General features: G+C 36.5%; 2 protein-coding genes across 4 annotated transcripts; both read right to left on the reverse strand.

Moving 5' to 3' along the window:
* Window positions 1–2,859: 2,859 nt before the first annotated feature.
* Window positions 2,860–6,195, reverse strand: LOC145135893 (stromal 70 kDa heat shock-related protein, chloroplastic). The gene is made up of 8 exons (XM_079070089.1): window positions 5,562–6,195; window positions 4,980–5,232; window positions 4,797–4,876; window positions 4,562–4,704; window positions 4,366–4,464; window positions 4,090–4,279; window positions 3,608–4,006; window positions 2,860–3,491 (listed from the first exon to the last, which is right to left on the reverse strand). The coding sequence occupies exons 1-8, from the start codon at window positions 6,090–6,092 to the stop codon at window positions 3,069–3,071; spliced, it is 2,118 nt and encodes a 705-aa protein (XP_078926215.1). The 5' UTR covers window positions 6,093–6,195; the 3' UTR covers window positions 2,860–3,068.
* Window positions 6,196–13,147: 6,952 nt separating this feature from the next.
* Window positions 13,148–17,842, reverse strand: LOC145141064 (shaggy-related protein kinase kappa). Of its 3 annotated transcripts, none has more exons than XM_079074410.1 (13): window positions 17,506–17,842; window positions 17,060–17,271; window positions 16,856–16,948; window positions 16,705–16,764; window positions 16,339–16,611; window positions 15,700–15,774; window positions 15,508–15,564; window positions 15,288–15,428; window positions 15,019–15,069; window positions 14,832–14,927; window positions 13,762–13,845; window positions 13,567–13,669; window positions 13,148–13,275 (listed from the first exon to the last, which is right to left on the reverse strand). In XM_079074410.1, the coding sequence occupies exons 2-13, from the start codon at window positions 17,204–17,206 to the stop codon at window positions 13,184–13,186; spliced, it is 1,272 nt and encodes a 423-aa protein (XP_078930536.1). In that variant the 5' UTR covers window positions 17,207–17,271; window positions 17,506–17,842; the 3' UTR covers window positions 13,148–13,183. The 3 variants fall into 3 exon arrangements, with proteins under 3 accessions (XP_078930536.1, XP_078930534.1, XP_078930535.1); XM_079074408.1 differs by having other exon boundaries at window positions 17,054–17,271; window positions 17,506–17,840; XM_079074409.1 differs by having other exon boundaries at window positions 17,054–17,379; window positions 17,506–17,840.
* Window positions 17,843–20,395: the final 2,553 nt, after the last annotated feature.

The raw sequence follows: 20,395 nt of genomic DNA on the forward strand, positions 1-20,395 counted from the left end.
AAGATGTTGATGCAAGAATAGCTCGGGGAGAGAGAGAAAAGTTAAATGAAAAACATTGTCTCACTCGTGCCCTCGGTGAGAGAGGCGAACATATTCGTGGAGTTGGAAGGAAACTAAACATCAACAATAATTTATTTCCAAATGAACATTCAAAACGTTCCAAAGCTCAGTGTTGTAAAACTTGTCGAGTTGGCCGATTACTCGGCCGAGTACTCCTTACTCGGCCCTTACCGAGGCGAGTTAAAGAATCCGAGTACATCCTAATCAGCCCTTTACTGAAGCGAGCAATGTTGTAAAACTCAGCCAACTCAGTGATTAATATGTATAATATACTTAATATTATTTAACACACACACACATGTGATTATTACTATATATATATATATATATATATATATATATATATATCTTAAATTTTCAGTAATTATTCACGAAGTGAGACCATTGTGTGTTTTTTCAGTTTTTGTGTATACACATGTATCTAATTTTGTTAATATATTTCAATCAACTTATGATTTTTACATATATAATTTTCCTAAAAATATTACTACATGAATTACTGAATCCGAGTACTCCCCGAGTACTCATGAGTACTCTCTAGTCGGCAGTTGGCCGAACAGGTACCGAGTAACGAGTTCTACAACCTTGCCAAAGCTTCCACATCCCAATTTTCATATAATACGAATAATTCTCAAGTTGTTGCATTAACCCAACAAATGCAATACATGCAACAATAAATGCTACAAATACAACAAATGTATAATAACACATTCGCATCCGTCATTCCTAATTTCCAACCACAACCAATGCCACAATTTACATTCAATCCCAATATGTTTTCACTTAATATCATAGAACCAACCAACGAGCTCGAGGAGAACGAGAACAATGAAGATTTTGATTGATATTTTATGTTATTTTGTACAATGTTTGTTGAAAACTTTTTTTTTCTTTTTGTTATTTTGTTATGTAGTAGATTTTGAATTTGAATTTTAGTGGCTTGTTATGGTTATTAAGTATTTGATATTATTATGCTTATATACTGTTTGTATTTGTTTTAAATAATAGGTTTGGTATATATAACAAAATATGTGAAAATATTATTAAAAAAAAAAAAAAAAAAAAAAAAAAAACTCATACCGACGACAGGTGGTTGGTGTAGCTTTATAACTATAAAAACGGTTTCACATTTAACGACGACATGTCGTCTCTATAACTAGAACAAAAGTTGTTTGCACCCCCTTTTACCTACCACAAGTCAGTCAGGGTTGCTTACACCTATCCCGACGACATGTCGTTGGTAAATGTGACATTTATACTGACAATAAGTCGTCGGAATAGGTACATAATAAAACTTATTTTTCCTCGAAATTCACTCCCGGTGACCCTTTGCAGACAACATGTCATCGGCATTGGTGACTATACCGACGACATCAATCCCGACGGCAATTTCCACTTTTATCGGGGAGGCTATGCCGACGACTTTGTACAGACAACAAGTTGTCGATATAGGCTCCCAACGACATGTCATCGATATAGTGGCTAAAAATGTCATCGACATAGGCATCATTCCTTGTAGTGTTAGTGGTAACAAATTTACTTAATCTCGGTATCAAGATTTGATGAAAATGTGTCCATCAGTCAAATTAAGATGTAGATCGAAGAATAAAGTTGTAGGTGAAGGTGTCCACCAAGTGCCACCCATGCCCCTACTCAGTCACCGAGCTGCTTGTACGACGGTTGTATGACAACTGTCTGAGTTGCATCACAAAAACTACAAGTTTTGTGAAACAATACTAGAACTTTGAATTTGTTGGTTCAATTCAAACTATGTTTTTTTTTATTCAGCGAACAAGAGAAAGTCAACAAACATCTTTAAATGATTAAAGGGAAAAGAAGCTCAACTTGAATAATCGGGAGAGTTTAATATGCCCTTGATGCTACAAGAAAAGGTCACCCAAGCAGCTTATAAAAATTAATGCATGTGTGGTCAAAGCATGAATGAACATAAACGATTTGAAAAATACTTCAACAACGATTACATAAGGCTGTCCGCAATACATACGAGAGGCTTCGTGGTTGACGCACAAGCGTGGTTCGTACACACCACCCTTGTACACCGTGGTCGTTGTCGGTTGTGGTGGGGAGGACAAAGGAGAACGCCCAATCATTCTCCTCTTCTCTCTCATGCTTCTTCTTTGTCTCTTCTTTTGTTCTTTTCTTTCTCTTCGTGGTTGTGTAGAATACTCCGGTTGTTTGGGTGGTTCATGGTTGCTCACGGTGGAGGACTTGGAAGCTCTCTACGATCTTGGTGGTGGAGCACATTAGAGATGGCCTAACATCTTTCATGACCACGATTATCCTCCCTCCACTGAGATCATCTACAACTTTCCTCTCCAATAGGATCCTTCATAGGTTTATAGTAGTGAATGCAGAATAATGATTATTTATTAAATTGCATTTTGGACATCGTTTTGCATGTGCATATATAAAAAGATCATGTGCTTTCTAATCACAACAACCTGCGAGGAGGTTTTTTTTTTTTTTGAAGTAGAACTTCGTTCTTTAGCATGTATTGTATGATGTAATTGTATCAAGTATTTATTGATTATTGATTTAACCACAATAAATATGGCTTAGTGGTAATCATTTTGGATTTAAGCCCTCTAAAGGAAGTTGGTATATTTTCCCAAAATTCCATTTGCCAAATAACTATCATATTAAACAATCCCAAAAATTCCATTTGCAAAATAAATTGCAATCCAAACGAATATTAATAAATTTGGAGGTAAAACGCCTAGCATTGTAACAGATCTAATCTTAAAAAATTCCTTGGAAGTAGGAAAACCACAAAACACATATTCCCAACCAGCAAAAATTGAGTTTAAAAATATAAAAAGTAAAACAATGATATAATAGACAAAAATCCATGGCATCGTATCCCAAAGCCAAAGGGGCACTTTTTCTCAATTCTACCTACATATGATAGTGATAGTACCACCACCATCCATCCTATTATACTTTTTCCACCATTGAAACAAAACAAAAAATATCAACCCAAAAAATCATCATTTGCTATCAGTAAAATCTGCGTCAATCACATCTCCTTCAGGTCCAGGTCCCTTACCGGACGACGACGATGAGGATGGTTCAGACGCCTCACCACCAGGTGCCGCCCCAGCCCCTGGTGCACCACCACCACCACCGGGCTGGTTGTACAGCGACTGTCCCAGCTGCATCACCTCCTGGTTAAGTGCCGCCATGGCGTCTTTAATGGTCTGTGTTGATCCGCCGGAAATAGCCTCCTTCAACTCCCCAAGTTTGGCCTCCACCTTCTCTTTCACAGCTACCGGAACCTTCTCTCCAAGCTCCTTCAACTGCTTTTCTGTCTGGTACACAACTGAATCCGCTTGGTTCTTTGTGTCAATCGCATCTCTTTTCTCTTTGTCTTCTTTTGCAAACTTTTCCGCTTCACTAACCATTCTTTGTACCTGTTTTTTAATGTTTCATTGTTATTATAATATAATAATCCTTTACAATTTTTTTAAACAATATATATATATATATATATATATATATATATAAAAGAGATAAGAATTGAAGATACCTCATCACTAGGCAATGTGCTAGCACCAGTAATTGTAATATCTTGTTTCTTTCCTGTGCCTTTGTCAATGGCAGTTACAGAAAGGATACCATTTGCATCAATGTCGAATTTGACCTCGATTTGTGGGACCCCACGTGGGGCCGGTGGGATTCCATCCAGACGGAAGCTTCCGAGAGATTTGTTGTCTCTAACAAACTCACGTTCACCTTGAAGCACGTTGATTTCCACACTTGTTTGGCCATCGGCGGCTGTGGAGAAAACCTCTGATTTTGATGTTGGTAAGGTTGTGTTTCTTGGGATGATTTTTGTCATCACACCTCCCAAAGTTTCTAGACCAATCGATAATGGTGTTACATCTAGAAGAACAATGTCACTTACATCACCCGCCAAAACACCAGCCTACAAATCAACAACAATTAAATATCAATTATCTGCAAAAGACGTAAATGCCCTCCTAATGGTGTTAGGGGGTGGGTGTATACCTGAACTGCAGCTCCCAAGGCAACAACTTCATCTGGATTGACAGTAACATTTGGTTCCTTTCCGGTTAAACTCTTAACAACTTCTATAACAGCTGGAATACGTGTTGAGCCACCAACAAGGATCACCTCATCTATATCTTTAAAAGATAACTTTGCATCCCTTAGAGAATTTTCAACTGGTCTTTTAAGCCTGAAAGAATGACCAAAGTTTTTTTTTACAAATTTGCCCTCGGCCATTTTTTCCATTTACTAAATGCTATTAAGCAAAGTAGGTACCTATCAAGTAGGTCTGAGCATAGTTCCTCAAACTTTGCCCTTGTAAGGGTAGTATCAATGTGTTTAGGGCCATCTGCAGTGGCTGTAATGAATGGCAAGCTGAGAAAGAAAGATTATATAATTATTATAAATCAGCAAATTAACAAAAAATCATATTGGGTACCAATATATATCATAATCATGACTTATTTAATACCTAATATTTGCTTGTGTCAAAGTTGATAGTTCCATTTTAGCCTTTTCAGCTGTCTCAGTCAATCGTTGCAGAGCTTGTTTATCTTTCAGGAGATCAATGCCTTCATCTTTCTTGAAACTAGCAGCAAGCCAATCCACAATTCTCTGAATGATAGCATACAAGAAATATAAATTTAAAGATCAAAAGTTATAAACGAAGACGAATAATTACTAATTAGTCCTTAGAGAAGTCTCACCTTGTCAAAATCATCACCACCGAGATGGGTGTCTCCAGAAGTAGACAACACCTCAAAGACTCCATCACCAACCTCAAGAACTGCAAATGAGATATAAAGATGAAGGTTAGTTTGACAGTTGGCTTATTAGCTTATATACACAACAATATTGTTCAATTATCGATAACTTTATATTTTCCTTACCTGAAACATCAAAAGTACCACCTCCAAGGTCAAACACCAATATGGTTTCATTGTTCTTCCTTTCAAAACCATAAGCTAGTGAAGCAGCTGTAGGTTCATTGATAATACGCAGGACTTCAAGACCAGCAATACGACCAGCATCCTTGGTTGCTGTTCTTTGAGAATCATTGAAGTAAGCAGGAACAGTGACAACAGCCTTGGTGACCTTATCGTTCAGAAACTTTGAAGCATCATCCACAAGCTTTCTCAAAACCTGGATATTACAGTAATAACAAGAAGGTTATGTCAAAGAAAGATTCCAAATAACCATCAAACTGTGAACCTTATCTACAGTTAATAACATATGTATTGTACATTTAGCTGTAAACCTTATGTATAAACTCGAAAGGAAGTCATTATATATCATGTTATCGTGCTTGGACATTATATTTGAAGATCTTATCTCTATAGTGTATACCACTAAGCTACAATTATACATCATCGGGCAGCAACAATTATGAAACATTGCTAATTCTGCTATGTCAAGAACATATGAATGACTTGATTCTTATAAACCAGTTGAACAAATCATAATTCAATTACCTGTGCTGAGATTTCTTCAGCAGCAAACTGTTTCCCAATAGCAGGGCAATCGAGCTTAACATTTCCATTCTCATCGCGCACCACCGTGTAGGAAACCTGTTTGGACTCCTCATCCACCTCCGACATCTTCCTCCCAATAAACCTCTTCACCGAAAAGAACGTATTCTCAGGGTTGACAACAGCTTGCCTCTTCGCAATCTGTCCCACCAACCTATCTCCGTTCTTCGTGTACGCCACCACCGACGGAGTAGTCCTCTGGCCTTCGGCGTTAGTCACAATAACAGGCTTCCCACCTTCCATGGCACCGACGGCGGAGTTTGTGGTTCCCAGATCGATTCCAACAACCTTCTCAGCCACAACTCTAAGCGGACCATTCCTTCTTGTCTTCTTGAGCTTGACAAATGATTTCTGGTGCGAAAACGAAACGGATTTGGTTAATCCTTTGCCGAAGAAGACGGTTTTGGGTGAATTTTGAGTAGAGGCAAAGGGAGTGCCTCCGAGAGCGTGAATCTGGGCTGTTGATGAAGCCATTGTGATAGAGTTTTAAGAGAATCTAGGGGGTGGTGTAAGTGTAACCCTAAAGAATTGAGGAGTATGAAGAAGAATGGGAGTGAAATGGTGAGGTTTTGGGGGAGAAGAGTAGATAAAAAGGGGACGGAGATTGGGAGGAGAGGGTTAGGTAGGGACACGTGAACGGCTCTAGAATCTTCTTCCTCTCCAAATTGTATGGTCAGGATATGGGCTGCTTTCAATACTTGAATTGCCTTTGAAACAATGGAAAATCATTCCAAAAATATATGTCATGGACCGTAGAAATCACTATATTGTAACATTTTATAAGGTTTAACCATTTATTTTCTCGTTTGTTCTAAAAAAACTTTCAATTTGAACAAAAGTAACATTGTGATCACTCTTATCTGTTAGAGTCCGTTTTGCAAAGTTTTATGTATTGACATAGCTTGTAATTAGCTTACATGTCATCTTATGTGGCTAATGGTATACACATAAGGTCTCCTTACAAAAGAACCAGGGTTTATGTGCATTTTACAGTCCACCAGTTTTACTCAAAACTCTCTACGCATTCATCTTCTTCAAGCTCTAATAATCGACTTCATGGTTTTCAATTTGCTCAAAATGTTAAGTGTGATTGTAGAGATCTAGCTCAATGTGTCTATTTATATTGACTCTTAAAAGTTAATATGTAATTGTATCTTTTGAAGTGCTTTTAATCTTTTATAAACAACACCCTACACAGAAATATGATTTTTTTTCGTTGTGTTGGTGAAAATATACCAAATTGCTACAAAAACAAGTGCTTAAACAACACTTGATGTTGAAGACAAAGAACCCTAATCCACAAATAATGGAAATGAAAGTGGAAATATACAAGTTGCAAATTATGGAACTAAATGGAATTCAAGATGCCAAATATAAATGGAAAATGAGTTGGAGAAATGCAAGTTCCAAAAGAAATACTATATGAAAATGGAAATTGAGAGATACACATGCAAGATGGTAGTGTTCAGGGTCATATCAATGGTGGGGCGGTATGGACGATGACCCAAAGCCTCCAAATTTCTAGGGTTCATTTTGTATATATCTACTTATATTATTATAGGGGAAAAAACGTTTGATATTAAGTCGTTGCAGGCAACAAGAAAAAAGGAGAAACGAGATTAGAGCCAAAATTGGTGGAGAAGACAAAAAGGTTACAACCAGGAATTCTAAGCAATTAATCAATTTTTAACTTAAAAGTATTACTATTAAGGCCTCATTTTTTTTATTTTGTCTGGGGCTTCAAATCGTCTTGAATCAGTCCGGGTAGTGTTGCCTCTTGAACGTCGCCCCCTATTTCTCACTTTGTGGTCGCTCTAGCACCTATCAAGTCAACTAACAATCTTCAGACTCCACAAACTAACAATATCGTGTTGGAGGTTGATGAACAACTTGGTTGCCTTTCAAGGTGTGCACTTGTTATAAACCTAAAAGTGTGTAACTTTCTCTCTCTAGTCAATTGCATTCTCATTGATCATATAAAATGTTTGTTGAAGCTATGTAAATCTTCAACTTCTTAGTTGTCAACATCATGGTAAACATATGTGTTAGATTCCTGGTACCAAAGATCTTTCTTGTTAACATCGTATCATTATTGATCACTTCTTCGATGAATGTCATCTCATACACATCTATTTCATTTTAATGTTAAATATTGGATTTTCACAAGATGAGTCACAATAAATAACATATTTATGTTTCATGTCTGACTCTGGCAGAAAGATAACTTTTTGTCTACTTCAGAAATGGTTGTATATTATTATCAACATGAATCAATCCTTCAATGATGCAACCAATAAGGATTTGGCGTGAAAGGTTAATTGAAAGTATTTCACCAAATAGTAACCATATTTCAGTTTTGTTCCAAATCTGAAACGCTAAAAGCTAGGAATCTAACCATCGTAACCAAACAACTTTTTCTTCTAATTCATCTATTTAACATCTTTTTCCTCAAACTTTTCAAACCCAAGATGGACAAACAATCAACAGTAATAACTTGTGTAATGACATTGCACAATCAAGTAATATGTAATACAATAAGGGTATTGTGGTGATGTTACTACTTACTATTGATGTTGATGTTATTTGTAATGATCATAGTTTTCATATTTTCATATCGCCTTGATATGCAATAACATTGTATTGACTACTTTATTAATGAAAGAAAAGTCTTATTTTCATTCAAATTATAGTTGTGTTTCATGTAAAATATTTATAGTAATCAAGTATGATGTAACCGGTTTCTTTTTATATTACCAACTATTCACAACAATGGAACAAAATTATATATGAATGATTAAGCCTCTTAAAAATTCTTACAAACTAAGGTAATACATAAATATATTTAATATTCGAATCATAACAATTCCTCATCATCTTCCTTCCAGCCTCATGACTGTAACATCCCAAGTTCGGAAGCAAGAAGTGGAAGAGTGCAAAGTGTAATCTCGAAGAAGGGACTCGACGAGTAGGTACGCTTACTCGCCGAGTCGGAGCGGGTTTGGGTCGCGGTTTAAATGGCCAACTCGCCGAGTCGGCGGCTTGGACTCGACGAGTTGGTGCTGGAATGAGAAAACCCTAATCTCGGGGGTTGCACCCTATTTAAAGGACTTTATGTCCTTCTCTCAGCCTCCTTATTGCCCTTGAGAACCAGAAAACCCTAAGCTCGTGTGTGTGAGGCCTTTGGAGGGAGATTGAAGCTTGGAAGTTGTTTCTAGTGGAAGAAACTTGAAGATCAAAAGGGCTTGCATCAAGAGAGTGGTGTAGATCCAGAATCTACTGAAGTTTGGGCACATCTTGGAGGTAATAAGCCGTTACCTTCACTCTTTTGCATCTAGATCTATTCATGTAGGAGATTTGGGGCCATTTTGGTGTGTTTAAGATCTATTTATGGTTTGGAGTTTAGATCTGAAGTTGCTACTCCAGATCTAGACTTGTGTTGGTCTAGAATGTCATAGAGCATCAGTCAATGAGTTGTTGGTGAAGCCCCTTTGTCTTAAACCCTAGCCCTAGAGTGATTTTGGACCTTTATCCCCTTGGTTTCACGTAAAGTTTGCAACTTTACGAGGGAGTTATGCCCTAGAAGAGTGGATCTATAGTTTGGAGCCCCTGCATGGCTCAAAAAGCCTCTGTATGGATGAAGTACTGAAGGGACTCGGCGAGTCACATGGGTGGACTCAGCGAGTCACATGGGTGGACTCGGCGAGTCACATGAAGATAGGCATGGACTCGGCGAGTTGAAGAACAACTCGACGAGTCTGTTGAAGATTGCCTTGGCCTCGGCGAGTCTGTTCTTGGACTCGGCGAGTCAGGTCGCAGAACCCCTAACCTCTTTTGGTTAAGACGCAGATCAGTGAGTCGAGGGGTGACTCGGTGAGTTGGTCAGGATGGGACTCGGAGATCGTTGGACTCGACGAGTCTTGGGGCGACTCGGTGAGTTGAATCGTGTTATGGGAGTTTCTGAGTATAGGAACTCGACGAGTCGACGGGTCGACTAGGCGAGTAGAATCAACCAGGAAGGTTGACTTTGACTGAGAACTTTGACTTTGACCAAGAGTTGACCAGTTTGACTTCCAAGGGTATTTTGGTATTTATGGAATTGGTTCTTTGGTAGTGTTCTGTGGTGAAGTTCGTGTCGGTGGTCGGAGCAGCTTGGTCTTATCTCTTCAGTCGGCAATTGCAGGTGAGTTATCCTTACTATATTGACAGGGTCTACGGCACCAAGGCCGGCCCTTTATCGGATGGAAATCCGGGTATTGTTTGTTATGTTATTGCTTTGCTAGATCTGCATCCTGGTATTTAGGATGGTGTTATGTTAGTGACCTGGTTAAGGTCGGTACCCGGTATATAGGGCAATGTTATGCTAGTGACCGGTTAGGTCGGAATCCTGGTTAGGATGTTGATATGCTATGTGATCTGTTAGACTGTTTGTTTGGTTGAGGATTGTTATGTGATTAATTGTTATGTGCACATGGTTGTTTGACGGGGGTTGGGTTGAGGCGGTCCTGCTTTGTGCTGTAGGCCAACATACCCAGGGCGGACCGGATATTCCGTAGGCCCAGCGAGCGGTCCGGATAGGCTGAAGGCCCCAAGAGGGTGGACCAGACGTGCCGAGGCTAGAAGAGTGGACCAGGCCGACTGAAGGCCCGGTGCGGGCGGACCAGTCATACTGTAGACTCAGAGAGTGGACCAGGTGGATTGAGGCCCGGTGCGGGCGGACCAATCACACTGTAGACTCGATGTACATGACTAGACTCGGAGGGTGGACCAGGTGGACTGAAGGCCCGATGCGGGCGGACCAGTCACAAAGTAGACCCGATGTGCATGGCTGTTCTGTATTGTGATATGTTATGAGTATGATATGTGTGGTTGGTATTTTGGGGGTAACTCACTAAACTTTCGGGCTTACAGTTTCAGTGTATTGTTTCAGGTACTTCAGGAGAACGTAGCAAGGCGAAGGCGTGATCGTACCGCTCCTCATGTTTTATGATTTATGTGATATGGTTCTGGGGGATACTCTGATGTTTAAACTATTTTGAAAACAAAATGTAAGAACGTAATGGTTTTTGAATGAATTAAAATGTTTTAAATTGTCTCAAATTTTATGGGTGTTACAATGACATTACCATATACGAAAACCATAACAAGTTTATATGCAAGCTCTTATATATATATATATATATATATATATATATATATATATATATATATATATATATATATAGAGAGAGAGAGAGCTAGGTTCAAATGTGGATTGACATCTATTGTGCGGACGTATGGACAATGCTATTCGGTGAGAATGACAAAGAAAATATCTTGTTTGATAATATAAATACGTTAATCTTACATAACTATTGTCATTAACATACATTTTCACTAATTAAATCATCTATAAAGTTATTATAGACTTTTTATTATTATTCTCATTCTGTCAGAATGTTGTCAGAATTTTATTGAGTCGTATTCTGTCCGAATGAAAGTGAGTGAAAAACGATGTGTGAGAACAAAAATGAATAAGAATTAATAAGAATACATAAAAATGATTATATTTATGTAAGGTTGAATGTATTCGCATTACTAAACAACTTATTCCCTTAGTAATTCTCATAGAATAGCACTGTCCACACGTCTGCATAATAATTGTTCATCAACATTATAACCTAGCCCTATATATATATATATATATATATATATATATATATATATATATATATATATATATATATATATATATATATATATGGGATTGATCAAATGAGAACACCTTAAGGGTTGAGAACGCAACACAGTTCTGGACCAATCAATATATAAGGACATATTAGTAATTGTATATTTTAATTAAATTAAAATAAAATAAAATTCAATCAAATTCTCTTAAATTTAGGATCAGTTACCAACAAAGAAAGAAATATTCGATTTTTTATTTTTCTTATTAATGGAATATAAAAAAAAACATTTTTACCAAAATTTATTTTAAAACTGAAAAAAAAAATTCTTAAAAAATCAATTTTTTTCTCCTATTTCACATTTTATTTTTTCAAAAAAATGAATAGAAATCCAACCCCAAATCAATACATTTGTATTCACAAATGATTTTTTTTTCAAAAAACATGATACTACTCCAATCACAAATGAATACACATCAATTTACAAGTAACTCAATTCTTTTTTTTATTCAGTTAAAATAAAAAGAGTGTAAAAATTATCATTTCTTCATAAAAAGAATACTTTTAATCATAAATAAATACATTCATTAACACATGATTACATTGTTATTCACAAATGAATACACTGCTATTAACAAATGAGTACCCTGCTATTCACAAATGAATAAATGAATGTCTCCAATCATAAATAAATACATTCATTCACACATGAATGCACTGATATTTACAAATGAATACACCGCTATTCATAAATAAATACACATTCTAATATAAATGAATTAATCAAAATATAATATAACTTACATCTAAAAAAAATATAGAACATAATACAATTTTTCATTCTCATCTAGCTCAAATTCTTCACCTTTCATCTTCTCAAACAACTCCAATGAACCTCCACAAAAACCCATATGGAAGAACTCTCAGAACCTTCATAGTCAGTTCATAAGTTTCTCTCGCATCTCTCTGATTCTTCGTGCCCTCTGTCTAATATTTTTTCATAATTGATTATGAACAAATGAAAGATAAAGGAAGCCCTAATCGTACCCGTCATTATCATCATGACATGCCGACAACCTTCACCTTTCATCACCAGGAAACCACCATCGACATAGCCTCCATCATCAGCATTTATCTTCATAGCAACATTCAAGCAAAATCGAAACCATATCTTCCAAATTGAAATCGATTTGCAGATCTAGAATCTTCAATGAAAACCGATAAACTAAAATCGAGTTATAGGAATGCTTTTCCGCTCATTCTATGGCCTCCTCCGGCTCTATGGCCTCAGTCGGCTTCTGATATGTAATAAGTCTTTGTATTTCTCTTTCTCACGAACGATCTCTACCCATCTGTTGATAGAGGCGTGGAGATGATTGTTGTGTGATGATAATGGTGGTGGTGGTGTTGCTGGCGGGTTCGACTATCAAGATGGCAGTGGTGGTGTTTTTGTGTCTTGTGTGGCGGCTAGGTTGAAGAAAACTCAAAAGGTCGGCAGTGGAGAGATGAGAGGGAAGAGGCGTACGTTTTTTTTAATGTTGGCTTCCATCGATTAGGGTTTAAAGGAAACGAGAGAGAGAGAGAGAGAGAGAGAGAGAGAGAGAGATTTTAGGAGCTGATAAAAATAAGATAAAACCTAATGACTATAGTACCCTTTTAGTTAATTAAGAAGTTACAGTTTAATCCTATGACTTTCAGAATTTATATAAATGGTCCGTTAATATTAACCTTTGATTTTAAAATTTAGAGGGCTTAGGTATGTTCTTGCGTTCTCAATCTTTTAGGTGTTCTCATTTGATCATAATCTAATATATATATATATATATATATATATATATATATATATATATATACTAACACAAAAAGAAAAAGAAAATAATAATAATAATAATAACAACAAACTCATTGTGTGTTCAAAGCCATGAATAAGTTGTGCTTTCGAGCATGTTCTGGTATCAACCTTTGCAAAGTCTCAGAAGGGATGCTTGCAAGCTCTGCATCACAAACAATCTTACAGTTTAAGTCCAAAGCACTTATACTTATAGATCTGGAATTTGTTTACTTAAACTAATGCTCTTATACCAAATCCTTATACCAAATCCTAATAAATGGAAAATAACTTATATAATTAAAACTTTTAGGGATTGTTTGGTTGTATAGCATGGAATAACGAAGGGGCATAAAAATTAATTTTTTTTATTTTTTATTTTTTATTTTATATACAATGTATAGTTTCAACCCTACTATATATACATTATTTAATTTAATTATAACTAATTATGTACCTTGTGGTTTAAAATTGAAGAGTGGAGGAAGTGGACGACCATTAGGAAGACGGGTGGTTGGGTCCCTCAATTCATCAAAGAAGGGATGAACACAAGCTTCCAACTGCAATTTTATAAAAAAAGAATCTAATTTTTTTTTAAATTACTACTTTACGACTGAATTTATAGTAAAAAGGGTTATGAGTTATAAATTACCGCAGTGCAACGCAAATTAGGTGAATATTGAAAAAACCTACAAACTAAATCCACTGCTTCTGGAGGTAAACGCTTTTGAAAGACCTGAAAAATAAAACAATATTCTAATTAGGTTGACTTTAACATAATCTAATTAATAATTATTTATCATACTTTGACTTACATTTTTAGTCCCTGAAACATTGCTGATTTTTTCAATATTAGTCCCTATAAGTTCTCTTGCAAATTTGGGTCTTATTAGTTATTACAGGTTCATGTGATGTTGTTGGTTCCTATTCCACGTAAAATGACTATTTTTAGTTCTGGGTATAATTGATTTTTGCAATTTTGGTCTAAAAAGTATAGTCATTTTACTTGGAACAAGACCAGAAACGTTACAAAATCATCAAATAAGGATCAAAATTGCAAAAGAACAACTTTTTGGGACCAAAAATGAAAAAATCAGCTAAACTCAGAGACCACAAATGAAATTTACTCTTAATAATTATACTTACAATACACAAACAATTTATTTTAACTATAATATAAATAAAAAAAAACAAATAATAATAATAGAGTAAATCACATTTTTGGTCCCTGAATATAGTTGATTTTTTTCAATTTGGGTCCCTAAAAGTTTCTCCTGCAATTTTGGTCCTTGTTCCGAGTAAAATTATTACTATTTTTTTGGAACCAAAATTGCAAAAACAGCTATACTTGGGGACCAAAAATAATCATTTTACTTGAAACACGGATTAAAAACATTACCAGAGCCTCTTAAAAAGGACCACGACTGCGAGAAAAACTTTTTAGAACCAAAATTGCAGAAACCAGCTATACTCAGGGACCAGAAAGGTAATCTACTCCTAATATTATTTTTTAACTAAAAGAACCAGTCAAATAAAATTTATGATTTTAAATAATTTATCCAATAATAAATCTATGTGTTTTGTCCTTTTGTTTCTTTGAATCTTCAAAATTATCACTTTTGAGATTCTCTCTCCCCAGACTTGTTTAAGTATTATATTTAGAGTTTAATATATATATATATATATATATATATATATATATATTGATGATACAGTGCATACCTTGTGCCATGGATGAGGCTTTATTTGAGGAAACCTAAATTCAGTATAATTTGGATTCATGCATTTTATCTCCTCTCTTGTAGGAGTTCCCAAAACCTGTACAACAAATATACTATTTAAAGTCAGTAAATAAATCAAAAATAAAATTAAGCTAAAAAAATGTGTGTTATCAGTTGATTTATCTTACCTTAATGATCTCCACAAGTTGATCAACACCACTTTCTCCGGGAAACAATGGCTGCATATTAAAATTACTATGAGAATAATCAACTATTTGTCATTCTTTATGTAATAATACTCTTTGCAACTGGTAAGCTGGCTATTTTGTCATTTTTGAAAGAAAAAAAACTTAAACTTATATTTTTTTTTATGAAAAGATTATGAAGCTTCAACGGATTTTATATTTTTGAAAATATTCTATCAAGGAAAAATTTACAAAAATATAAAGCTAAGTACCTGTCCAAGTAGTAGTTCAGCCATGACACAGCCTGTTGACCAAATATCTATAGCTGGTGTATATTCAGTGGCACCAAATATAAGCTCTGGTGCACGATAATATCTTGAACAGATATAAGAAACATTAGGCTCTCCTTTTACCTATAAAAACAAATTAAAGAATATAAACAAGACACAACTACTAAATTAAAACCAACATGAACATGTTTATGTAACTTACCAGAACTTTAGCACTTCCAAAGTCACATAGTTTTAGCTGGTGTGTGTGTGGATTCACCTGAAATAAGGAAAGATACAAGAATGAAAATCTTTTGAGTTTTTTATTGTTTCTTGACATGTGTAAAAACGAGACGACTATAGTATGATTTTATTTATATAATTAAACAATCTTAATATTACAAAAGAATCTTACTAGCAAATTTTGAGGCTTGATGTCACGATGACAGATACCAATGCAATTATGAATATAAGCAAGTGCTCTGCATATCTGCAAACAAAAGCAAATGTTTCCTTTAAACTTAATGCAAAAAAAAAAAAAAAAAAAAAAACAACAACTTAATAGAGAAAGTAAGGGAAATGAGGCTTTCCCCATTAATTCCTAATATCTTACAAAGTTGCCTTTATTTGACTTTCTTCTTCATTTCACCAAGTCTGTCATCATTTTCTCAAATATTTTTTAAACATCATTTATCCGGACAAAACTAAGGGGATGTTTCTTTCTTTTCCCATTAAATCATGTATGTGTAAATTGGCTCAATGGGTAATGAGGTCTGTATGGATAAAGTGTTGTATACATTTGATATGTTTCTCTTTTAGATTGAATAAACCGTTTGAATAAAACTAAAGGACCAATTTACCATTACATTCCAAAAAACAAATTTCACAATGTTCATCAACATTAACCTGAGAGAAATTAGGAGGAAAAAAGAAAAGAAATAGGGAAAAATTTATTGTCTTACGACACTAGCCAAGTTTTTAGGCTTAACCCATTAAGTCATTCTATCCAGATTGAGTGTTTAACCAATTAAGGAAAAAAAAAACATGCACGTGCCTGATAGGTGTATAACTTGACATATATCAAGGGCATTCGTTGGTTCATTCTAGTGTAATGTCTAGCACTTCTGCTAACTGTTTCAGGAACAAAATCAAGAACAAGATTGAGGTATAGCTCTTCTTTATCAGTAGTTGAAAAGAAAGAATGCTTCAAGGCCACAACATTAGGGTGATCCAGCATTTGCATGATTTGTAGCTCCCTGTTCTTATATCTCTTATCTTGAAGAACTTTCTTTATAGCAACAATCTCTCCAGTTTCTCTGCATTTCGCCTTCGCCAAAAACAAAATCAGAAAAAGAAAAAAGAAAAATCACACTAAGAATCTATATTTTAAAACAATAACTCAACAAAATCGTCTGCTTACTTGGAAAACAACACCAAAAGAGCCGGTTCCAATCACATGCTCAGCTATGTAACTGACAGTCTGACAACACAAGATCAAAGAAAGGGTATTTATGTAATTTGATCCATTGCCATGAAAAAGGCTAATACTTGAAAAAATCAATACTGCCAACCTGTTTAGACTGACCATTGCAACCACCTATTGTTGTTCTTATCACATGCCCTGCTTCAGCACCCACACCATGTACTATCTCTGGTTCACTATCCTGCAATATAAATCCAACATGAACAGATTATCAATAAATGAAGATATATAAGAATTTTATGAAAGATATATAAGAAAGTTTATGGTAAGGGAAAAAGGAACTTACACTCACTCTTTCATCATCATGTTCCACCTTGTCCCTGAGTCGCATCTCAAGCATCTCCCTCCCCAGCCAGTCAACTGAACTAGATGAATCATTGAAGCCGGTAACAGCTCTGGAACTGCCAACTCCGCCATGTCCAAGGCTGGCAGAAGCCATTTTACACCGGATGAGTAACAGCAAAGGTGGCAACGACTGCTACACTCCACATACACTTACGGAAACTGCCAAATAATTCCACGCAAAAACTTGTGTTCGTGATAAAAATGAATCAAATGAGGTAGAATTTTCACTATCAGTCAGATCTAAGTCGAAGTCACTCCAAATTTAATCTAAACAAGATCATAAAACGCGAATTAAAATATTAAATGATGAATTGTTGTTAAACGCATAATAATATCGACCAGGAATAACTCAAATCAATTAAAACCAACACCGAAACAAAAAACATTTCTCACCTCGATGAATTTGGTAAAATTACCCCACCAGAGCCTGTGCATTTCACAATCAATCAACTGACAGACGACCGAGGATGAGCAGATGGTTGATCTGATTGCTTTTTTTTCTGGTTTTGGGGACAATTTATGTGAAGTATTTGTGTCTTGCAGTTATCTAACTGGGGTTTTCTCTCTCTCCATGAGAATGAGAGATAGAGAAGTTTTCGGCTTTTTGATCTTTTGGATACTATACACACACTATTCACTTTGCAAGCGATGAGAGAGAAATAGAGAAAAAGAGAGATGAGGGCTTTTGGGTTTCTGACAAGTTGGTGACAGAGTTTGTTTTCATTTCACCGTTCACCACCTTCAATCTTTTTGATTTTGATCTTGATTTGATGTCAAAACGCAAAAGTACTTTCACACCAAGTCCCACCCTTTATTTTTATTTCTTTTATCAAATTTATAAAACAAGATAAAAAAAAATATAGATCTCGCTAAAAAATGTCATTAGATAAAAAAAAATGGTCTCTACCAATATAACAAAATCAACATCAAATGTAGATCTCGTTAAAAATTAGCATGTTTATACCATTTATATTGGTCAATTACTCCATCGTCTTCATAATACCAATTGTTAATAATTAGCATGTCTATACCACCACCACCCATCACCACCGACCACCTCTACCACCCATCACCACCACCCGCTACCACCACCCCACCCATCACCCAATAAAACCACCATACACCACCACCACCTACCGACCACTACCACCACCCATCTCCACCACCCATCACTATCACCACTCACTACCCCTACCACCATCCACCACACTACATGTCACCCCACCACCCTTCACCACCACCACCACCACCTACCACTTACCACCACCAAACATCACCACACACCACCACCACCTGTCATTATGTGTATATAATCATATGTGATTATGTGTATCTAATCACATATATTTTATATGCACAATATTCTTTTTTGTCCATATAAATCATATATGATTATATACATATAATCACATGTGATTAGATGTATTTAATCACATATGATTAAAGTTGAAAAAAACAATAATTGAATTGTAACATCCGGATTTTCAGGTATCATAAATTGAGCATTTATTTTTTAGTCAAGGAGAGGGACTCAACGAGTTGACGCCTAGACTCGTCGAGTATGATCGCGACTGCTGACTAGGATTAATGAATGGACCCGATGAGTCGGTGAGTCGACTCGATGAGTCCGCGCTGTGGATAGAAACCCTAAATCTTTGGGCTTGTGCCCTATTTAAGGGTCCTTATGGCCTTCATTTGCGGCCACTCATACCCTGGAGAAACCGTAGCGAGCCAGAGAGCTTAGAGAGAGAGAGAGAGAGGGCTAATTTCACCACCATAGTGCATTCTTGCAAGGAAGGAAGGAAGATTCAAGCTAGGCTGCTTAGAGGGGGCTCAGAACTTCTTCTATTTTATCAAGGGCTTCTGTTTGAGGTATGAATCCATGCCTATTTTCGTGTATATAGTAGATTTATGGAATCTAGGGTTTTTACCCTTTCTTTAGTTGGATTATGGAGCATGTGAAGTCCCATTGAGGAATAGACTTTAGATCTGGACCTTGAGAGGTCCAGAGTGTCCCAACAACCAAGCTTTATGATGTTACATGAGGAAATTGAGCCTAGGACTCCATTTTTAGAGCTATTTCATCAAATAGAGCTATATGTGCGATGCATGAACGTAAAGTTCAGACCTTTACGTGACTTTAGGGTGTTAGAAGGTCAGATCTATAGGTTAGAGAAACAGATCTGACCTCAGAAGGTCGTTTGAGCATTCTCATTGAAGAAACTCGCCGAGTCCATGAGCGGACTCGACGAGTCGGATCGTGTTGCACCACGATTCGTGATCAGTGGTAACCCATCGAGAGAAAGGTTAACTCGACGAGTCGAGTGAGGCCCTAGGAGGATTCAGAGGACACGCATGGACTCGCCGAGTCACCCGAGTGCACTCGACGAGTCTGGTCAAAGTTGGACCGTTGACTGGGGTTGACTTTTAGGGTTGGTCAACATTTGGACATTGGACCATTGGAGGGGTAAAATGGTCTTTTCCCCTTCTGAGAGAATATAGGGAGGGACTAGCCTAGCCTTTGAGAGCCGTATTAATTAGAGATAATTACTTTATGTGATTAGGCGGAGGCTAGATCAGATATTCGAGTTCGAGACTTTCCGAGATTTACCGGAGGTGAGTCTTCTCACTATACATTACCTAGAGTGGTAACTATGTGCGGACCGGAGGGTCTTATGTGTTATGTGTATGTTGAGTTTATGTGCATTGTGATATATGTATGCTATGTGTTATATAGACCGGACCGGAGGGTCCTACGATTTAGACCGGACCAGAGGGTCCAACGAGCTAAACCGGACTGGAGGGTCCAACGAGCTACGGGACTGGAGGGTCCCGCTGAGACACATTGACCGGAGGGTCATACCGAATTATAGCCTCGAGTGACTTATGTGTTGTATGTGGTATTTTGGGGAACTCACTAAGCTTTTATGCTTACCGTGTTATGTGATATGTGTTTCAGGTACCAACATTTTTATTAGTCTTATACATTTATCATACGTCATGGTAAAGAGACTTTTGCTTTTCCTTTTGGCATTGATCTGACCTAAGACACCACCAGTTTAGCACGCCACCCCTTTATCAGATGTGCTCTCGTTCTAATATCCAACCTGTTGTCACCGGGTCAACTCGACTCAATTTCAACTCATCATCAACAACATAATGAAACAGCTTTCAGGAGGTTCGCTTACTCTGCCGGCAAGATTTTCCTCTTTGATGGCTCCCTTCTCCGATGAATATTTCTTCTTCGGCGAGGCTGGAGAGTCAAATCCTCTAGATCACACTC

The sequence above is a fragment of the Lactuca virosa genome, chromosome 9 (assembly GCF_052849685.1).
Source record: "Lactuca virosa cultivar CGN04683 chromosome 9, Lactuca_virosa_CGN04683_v6, whole genome shotgun sequence".
Taxonomy (NCBI): domain Eukaryota; kingdom Viridiplantae; phylum Streptophyta; class Magnoliopsida; order Asterales; family Asteraceae; genus Lactuca; species Lactuca virosa.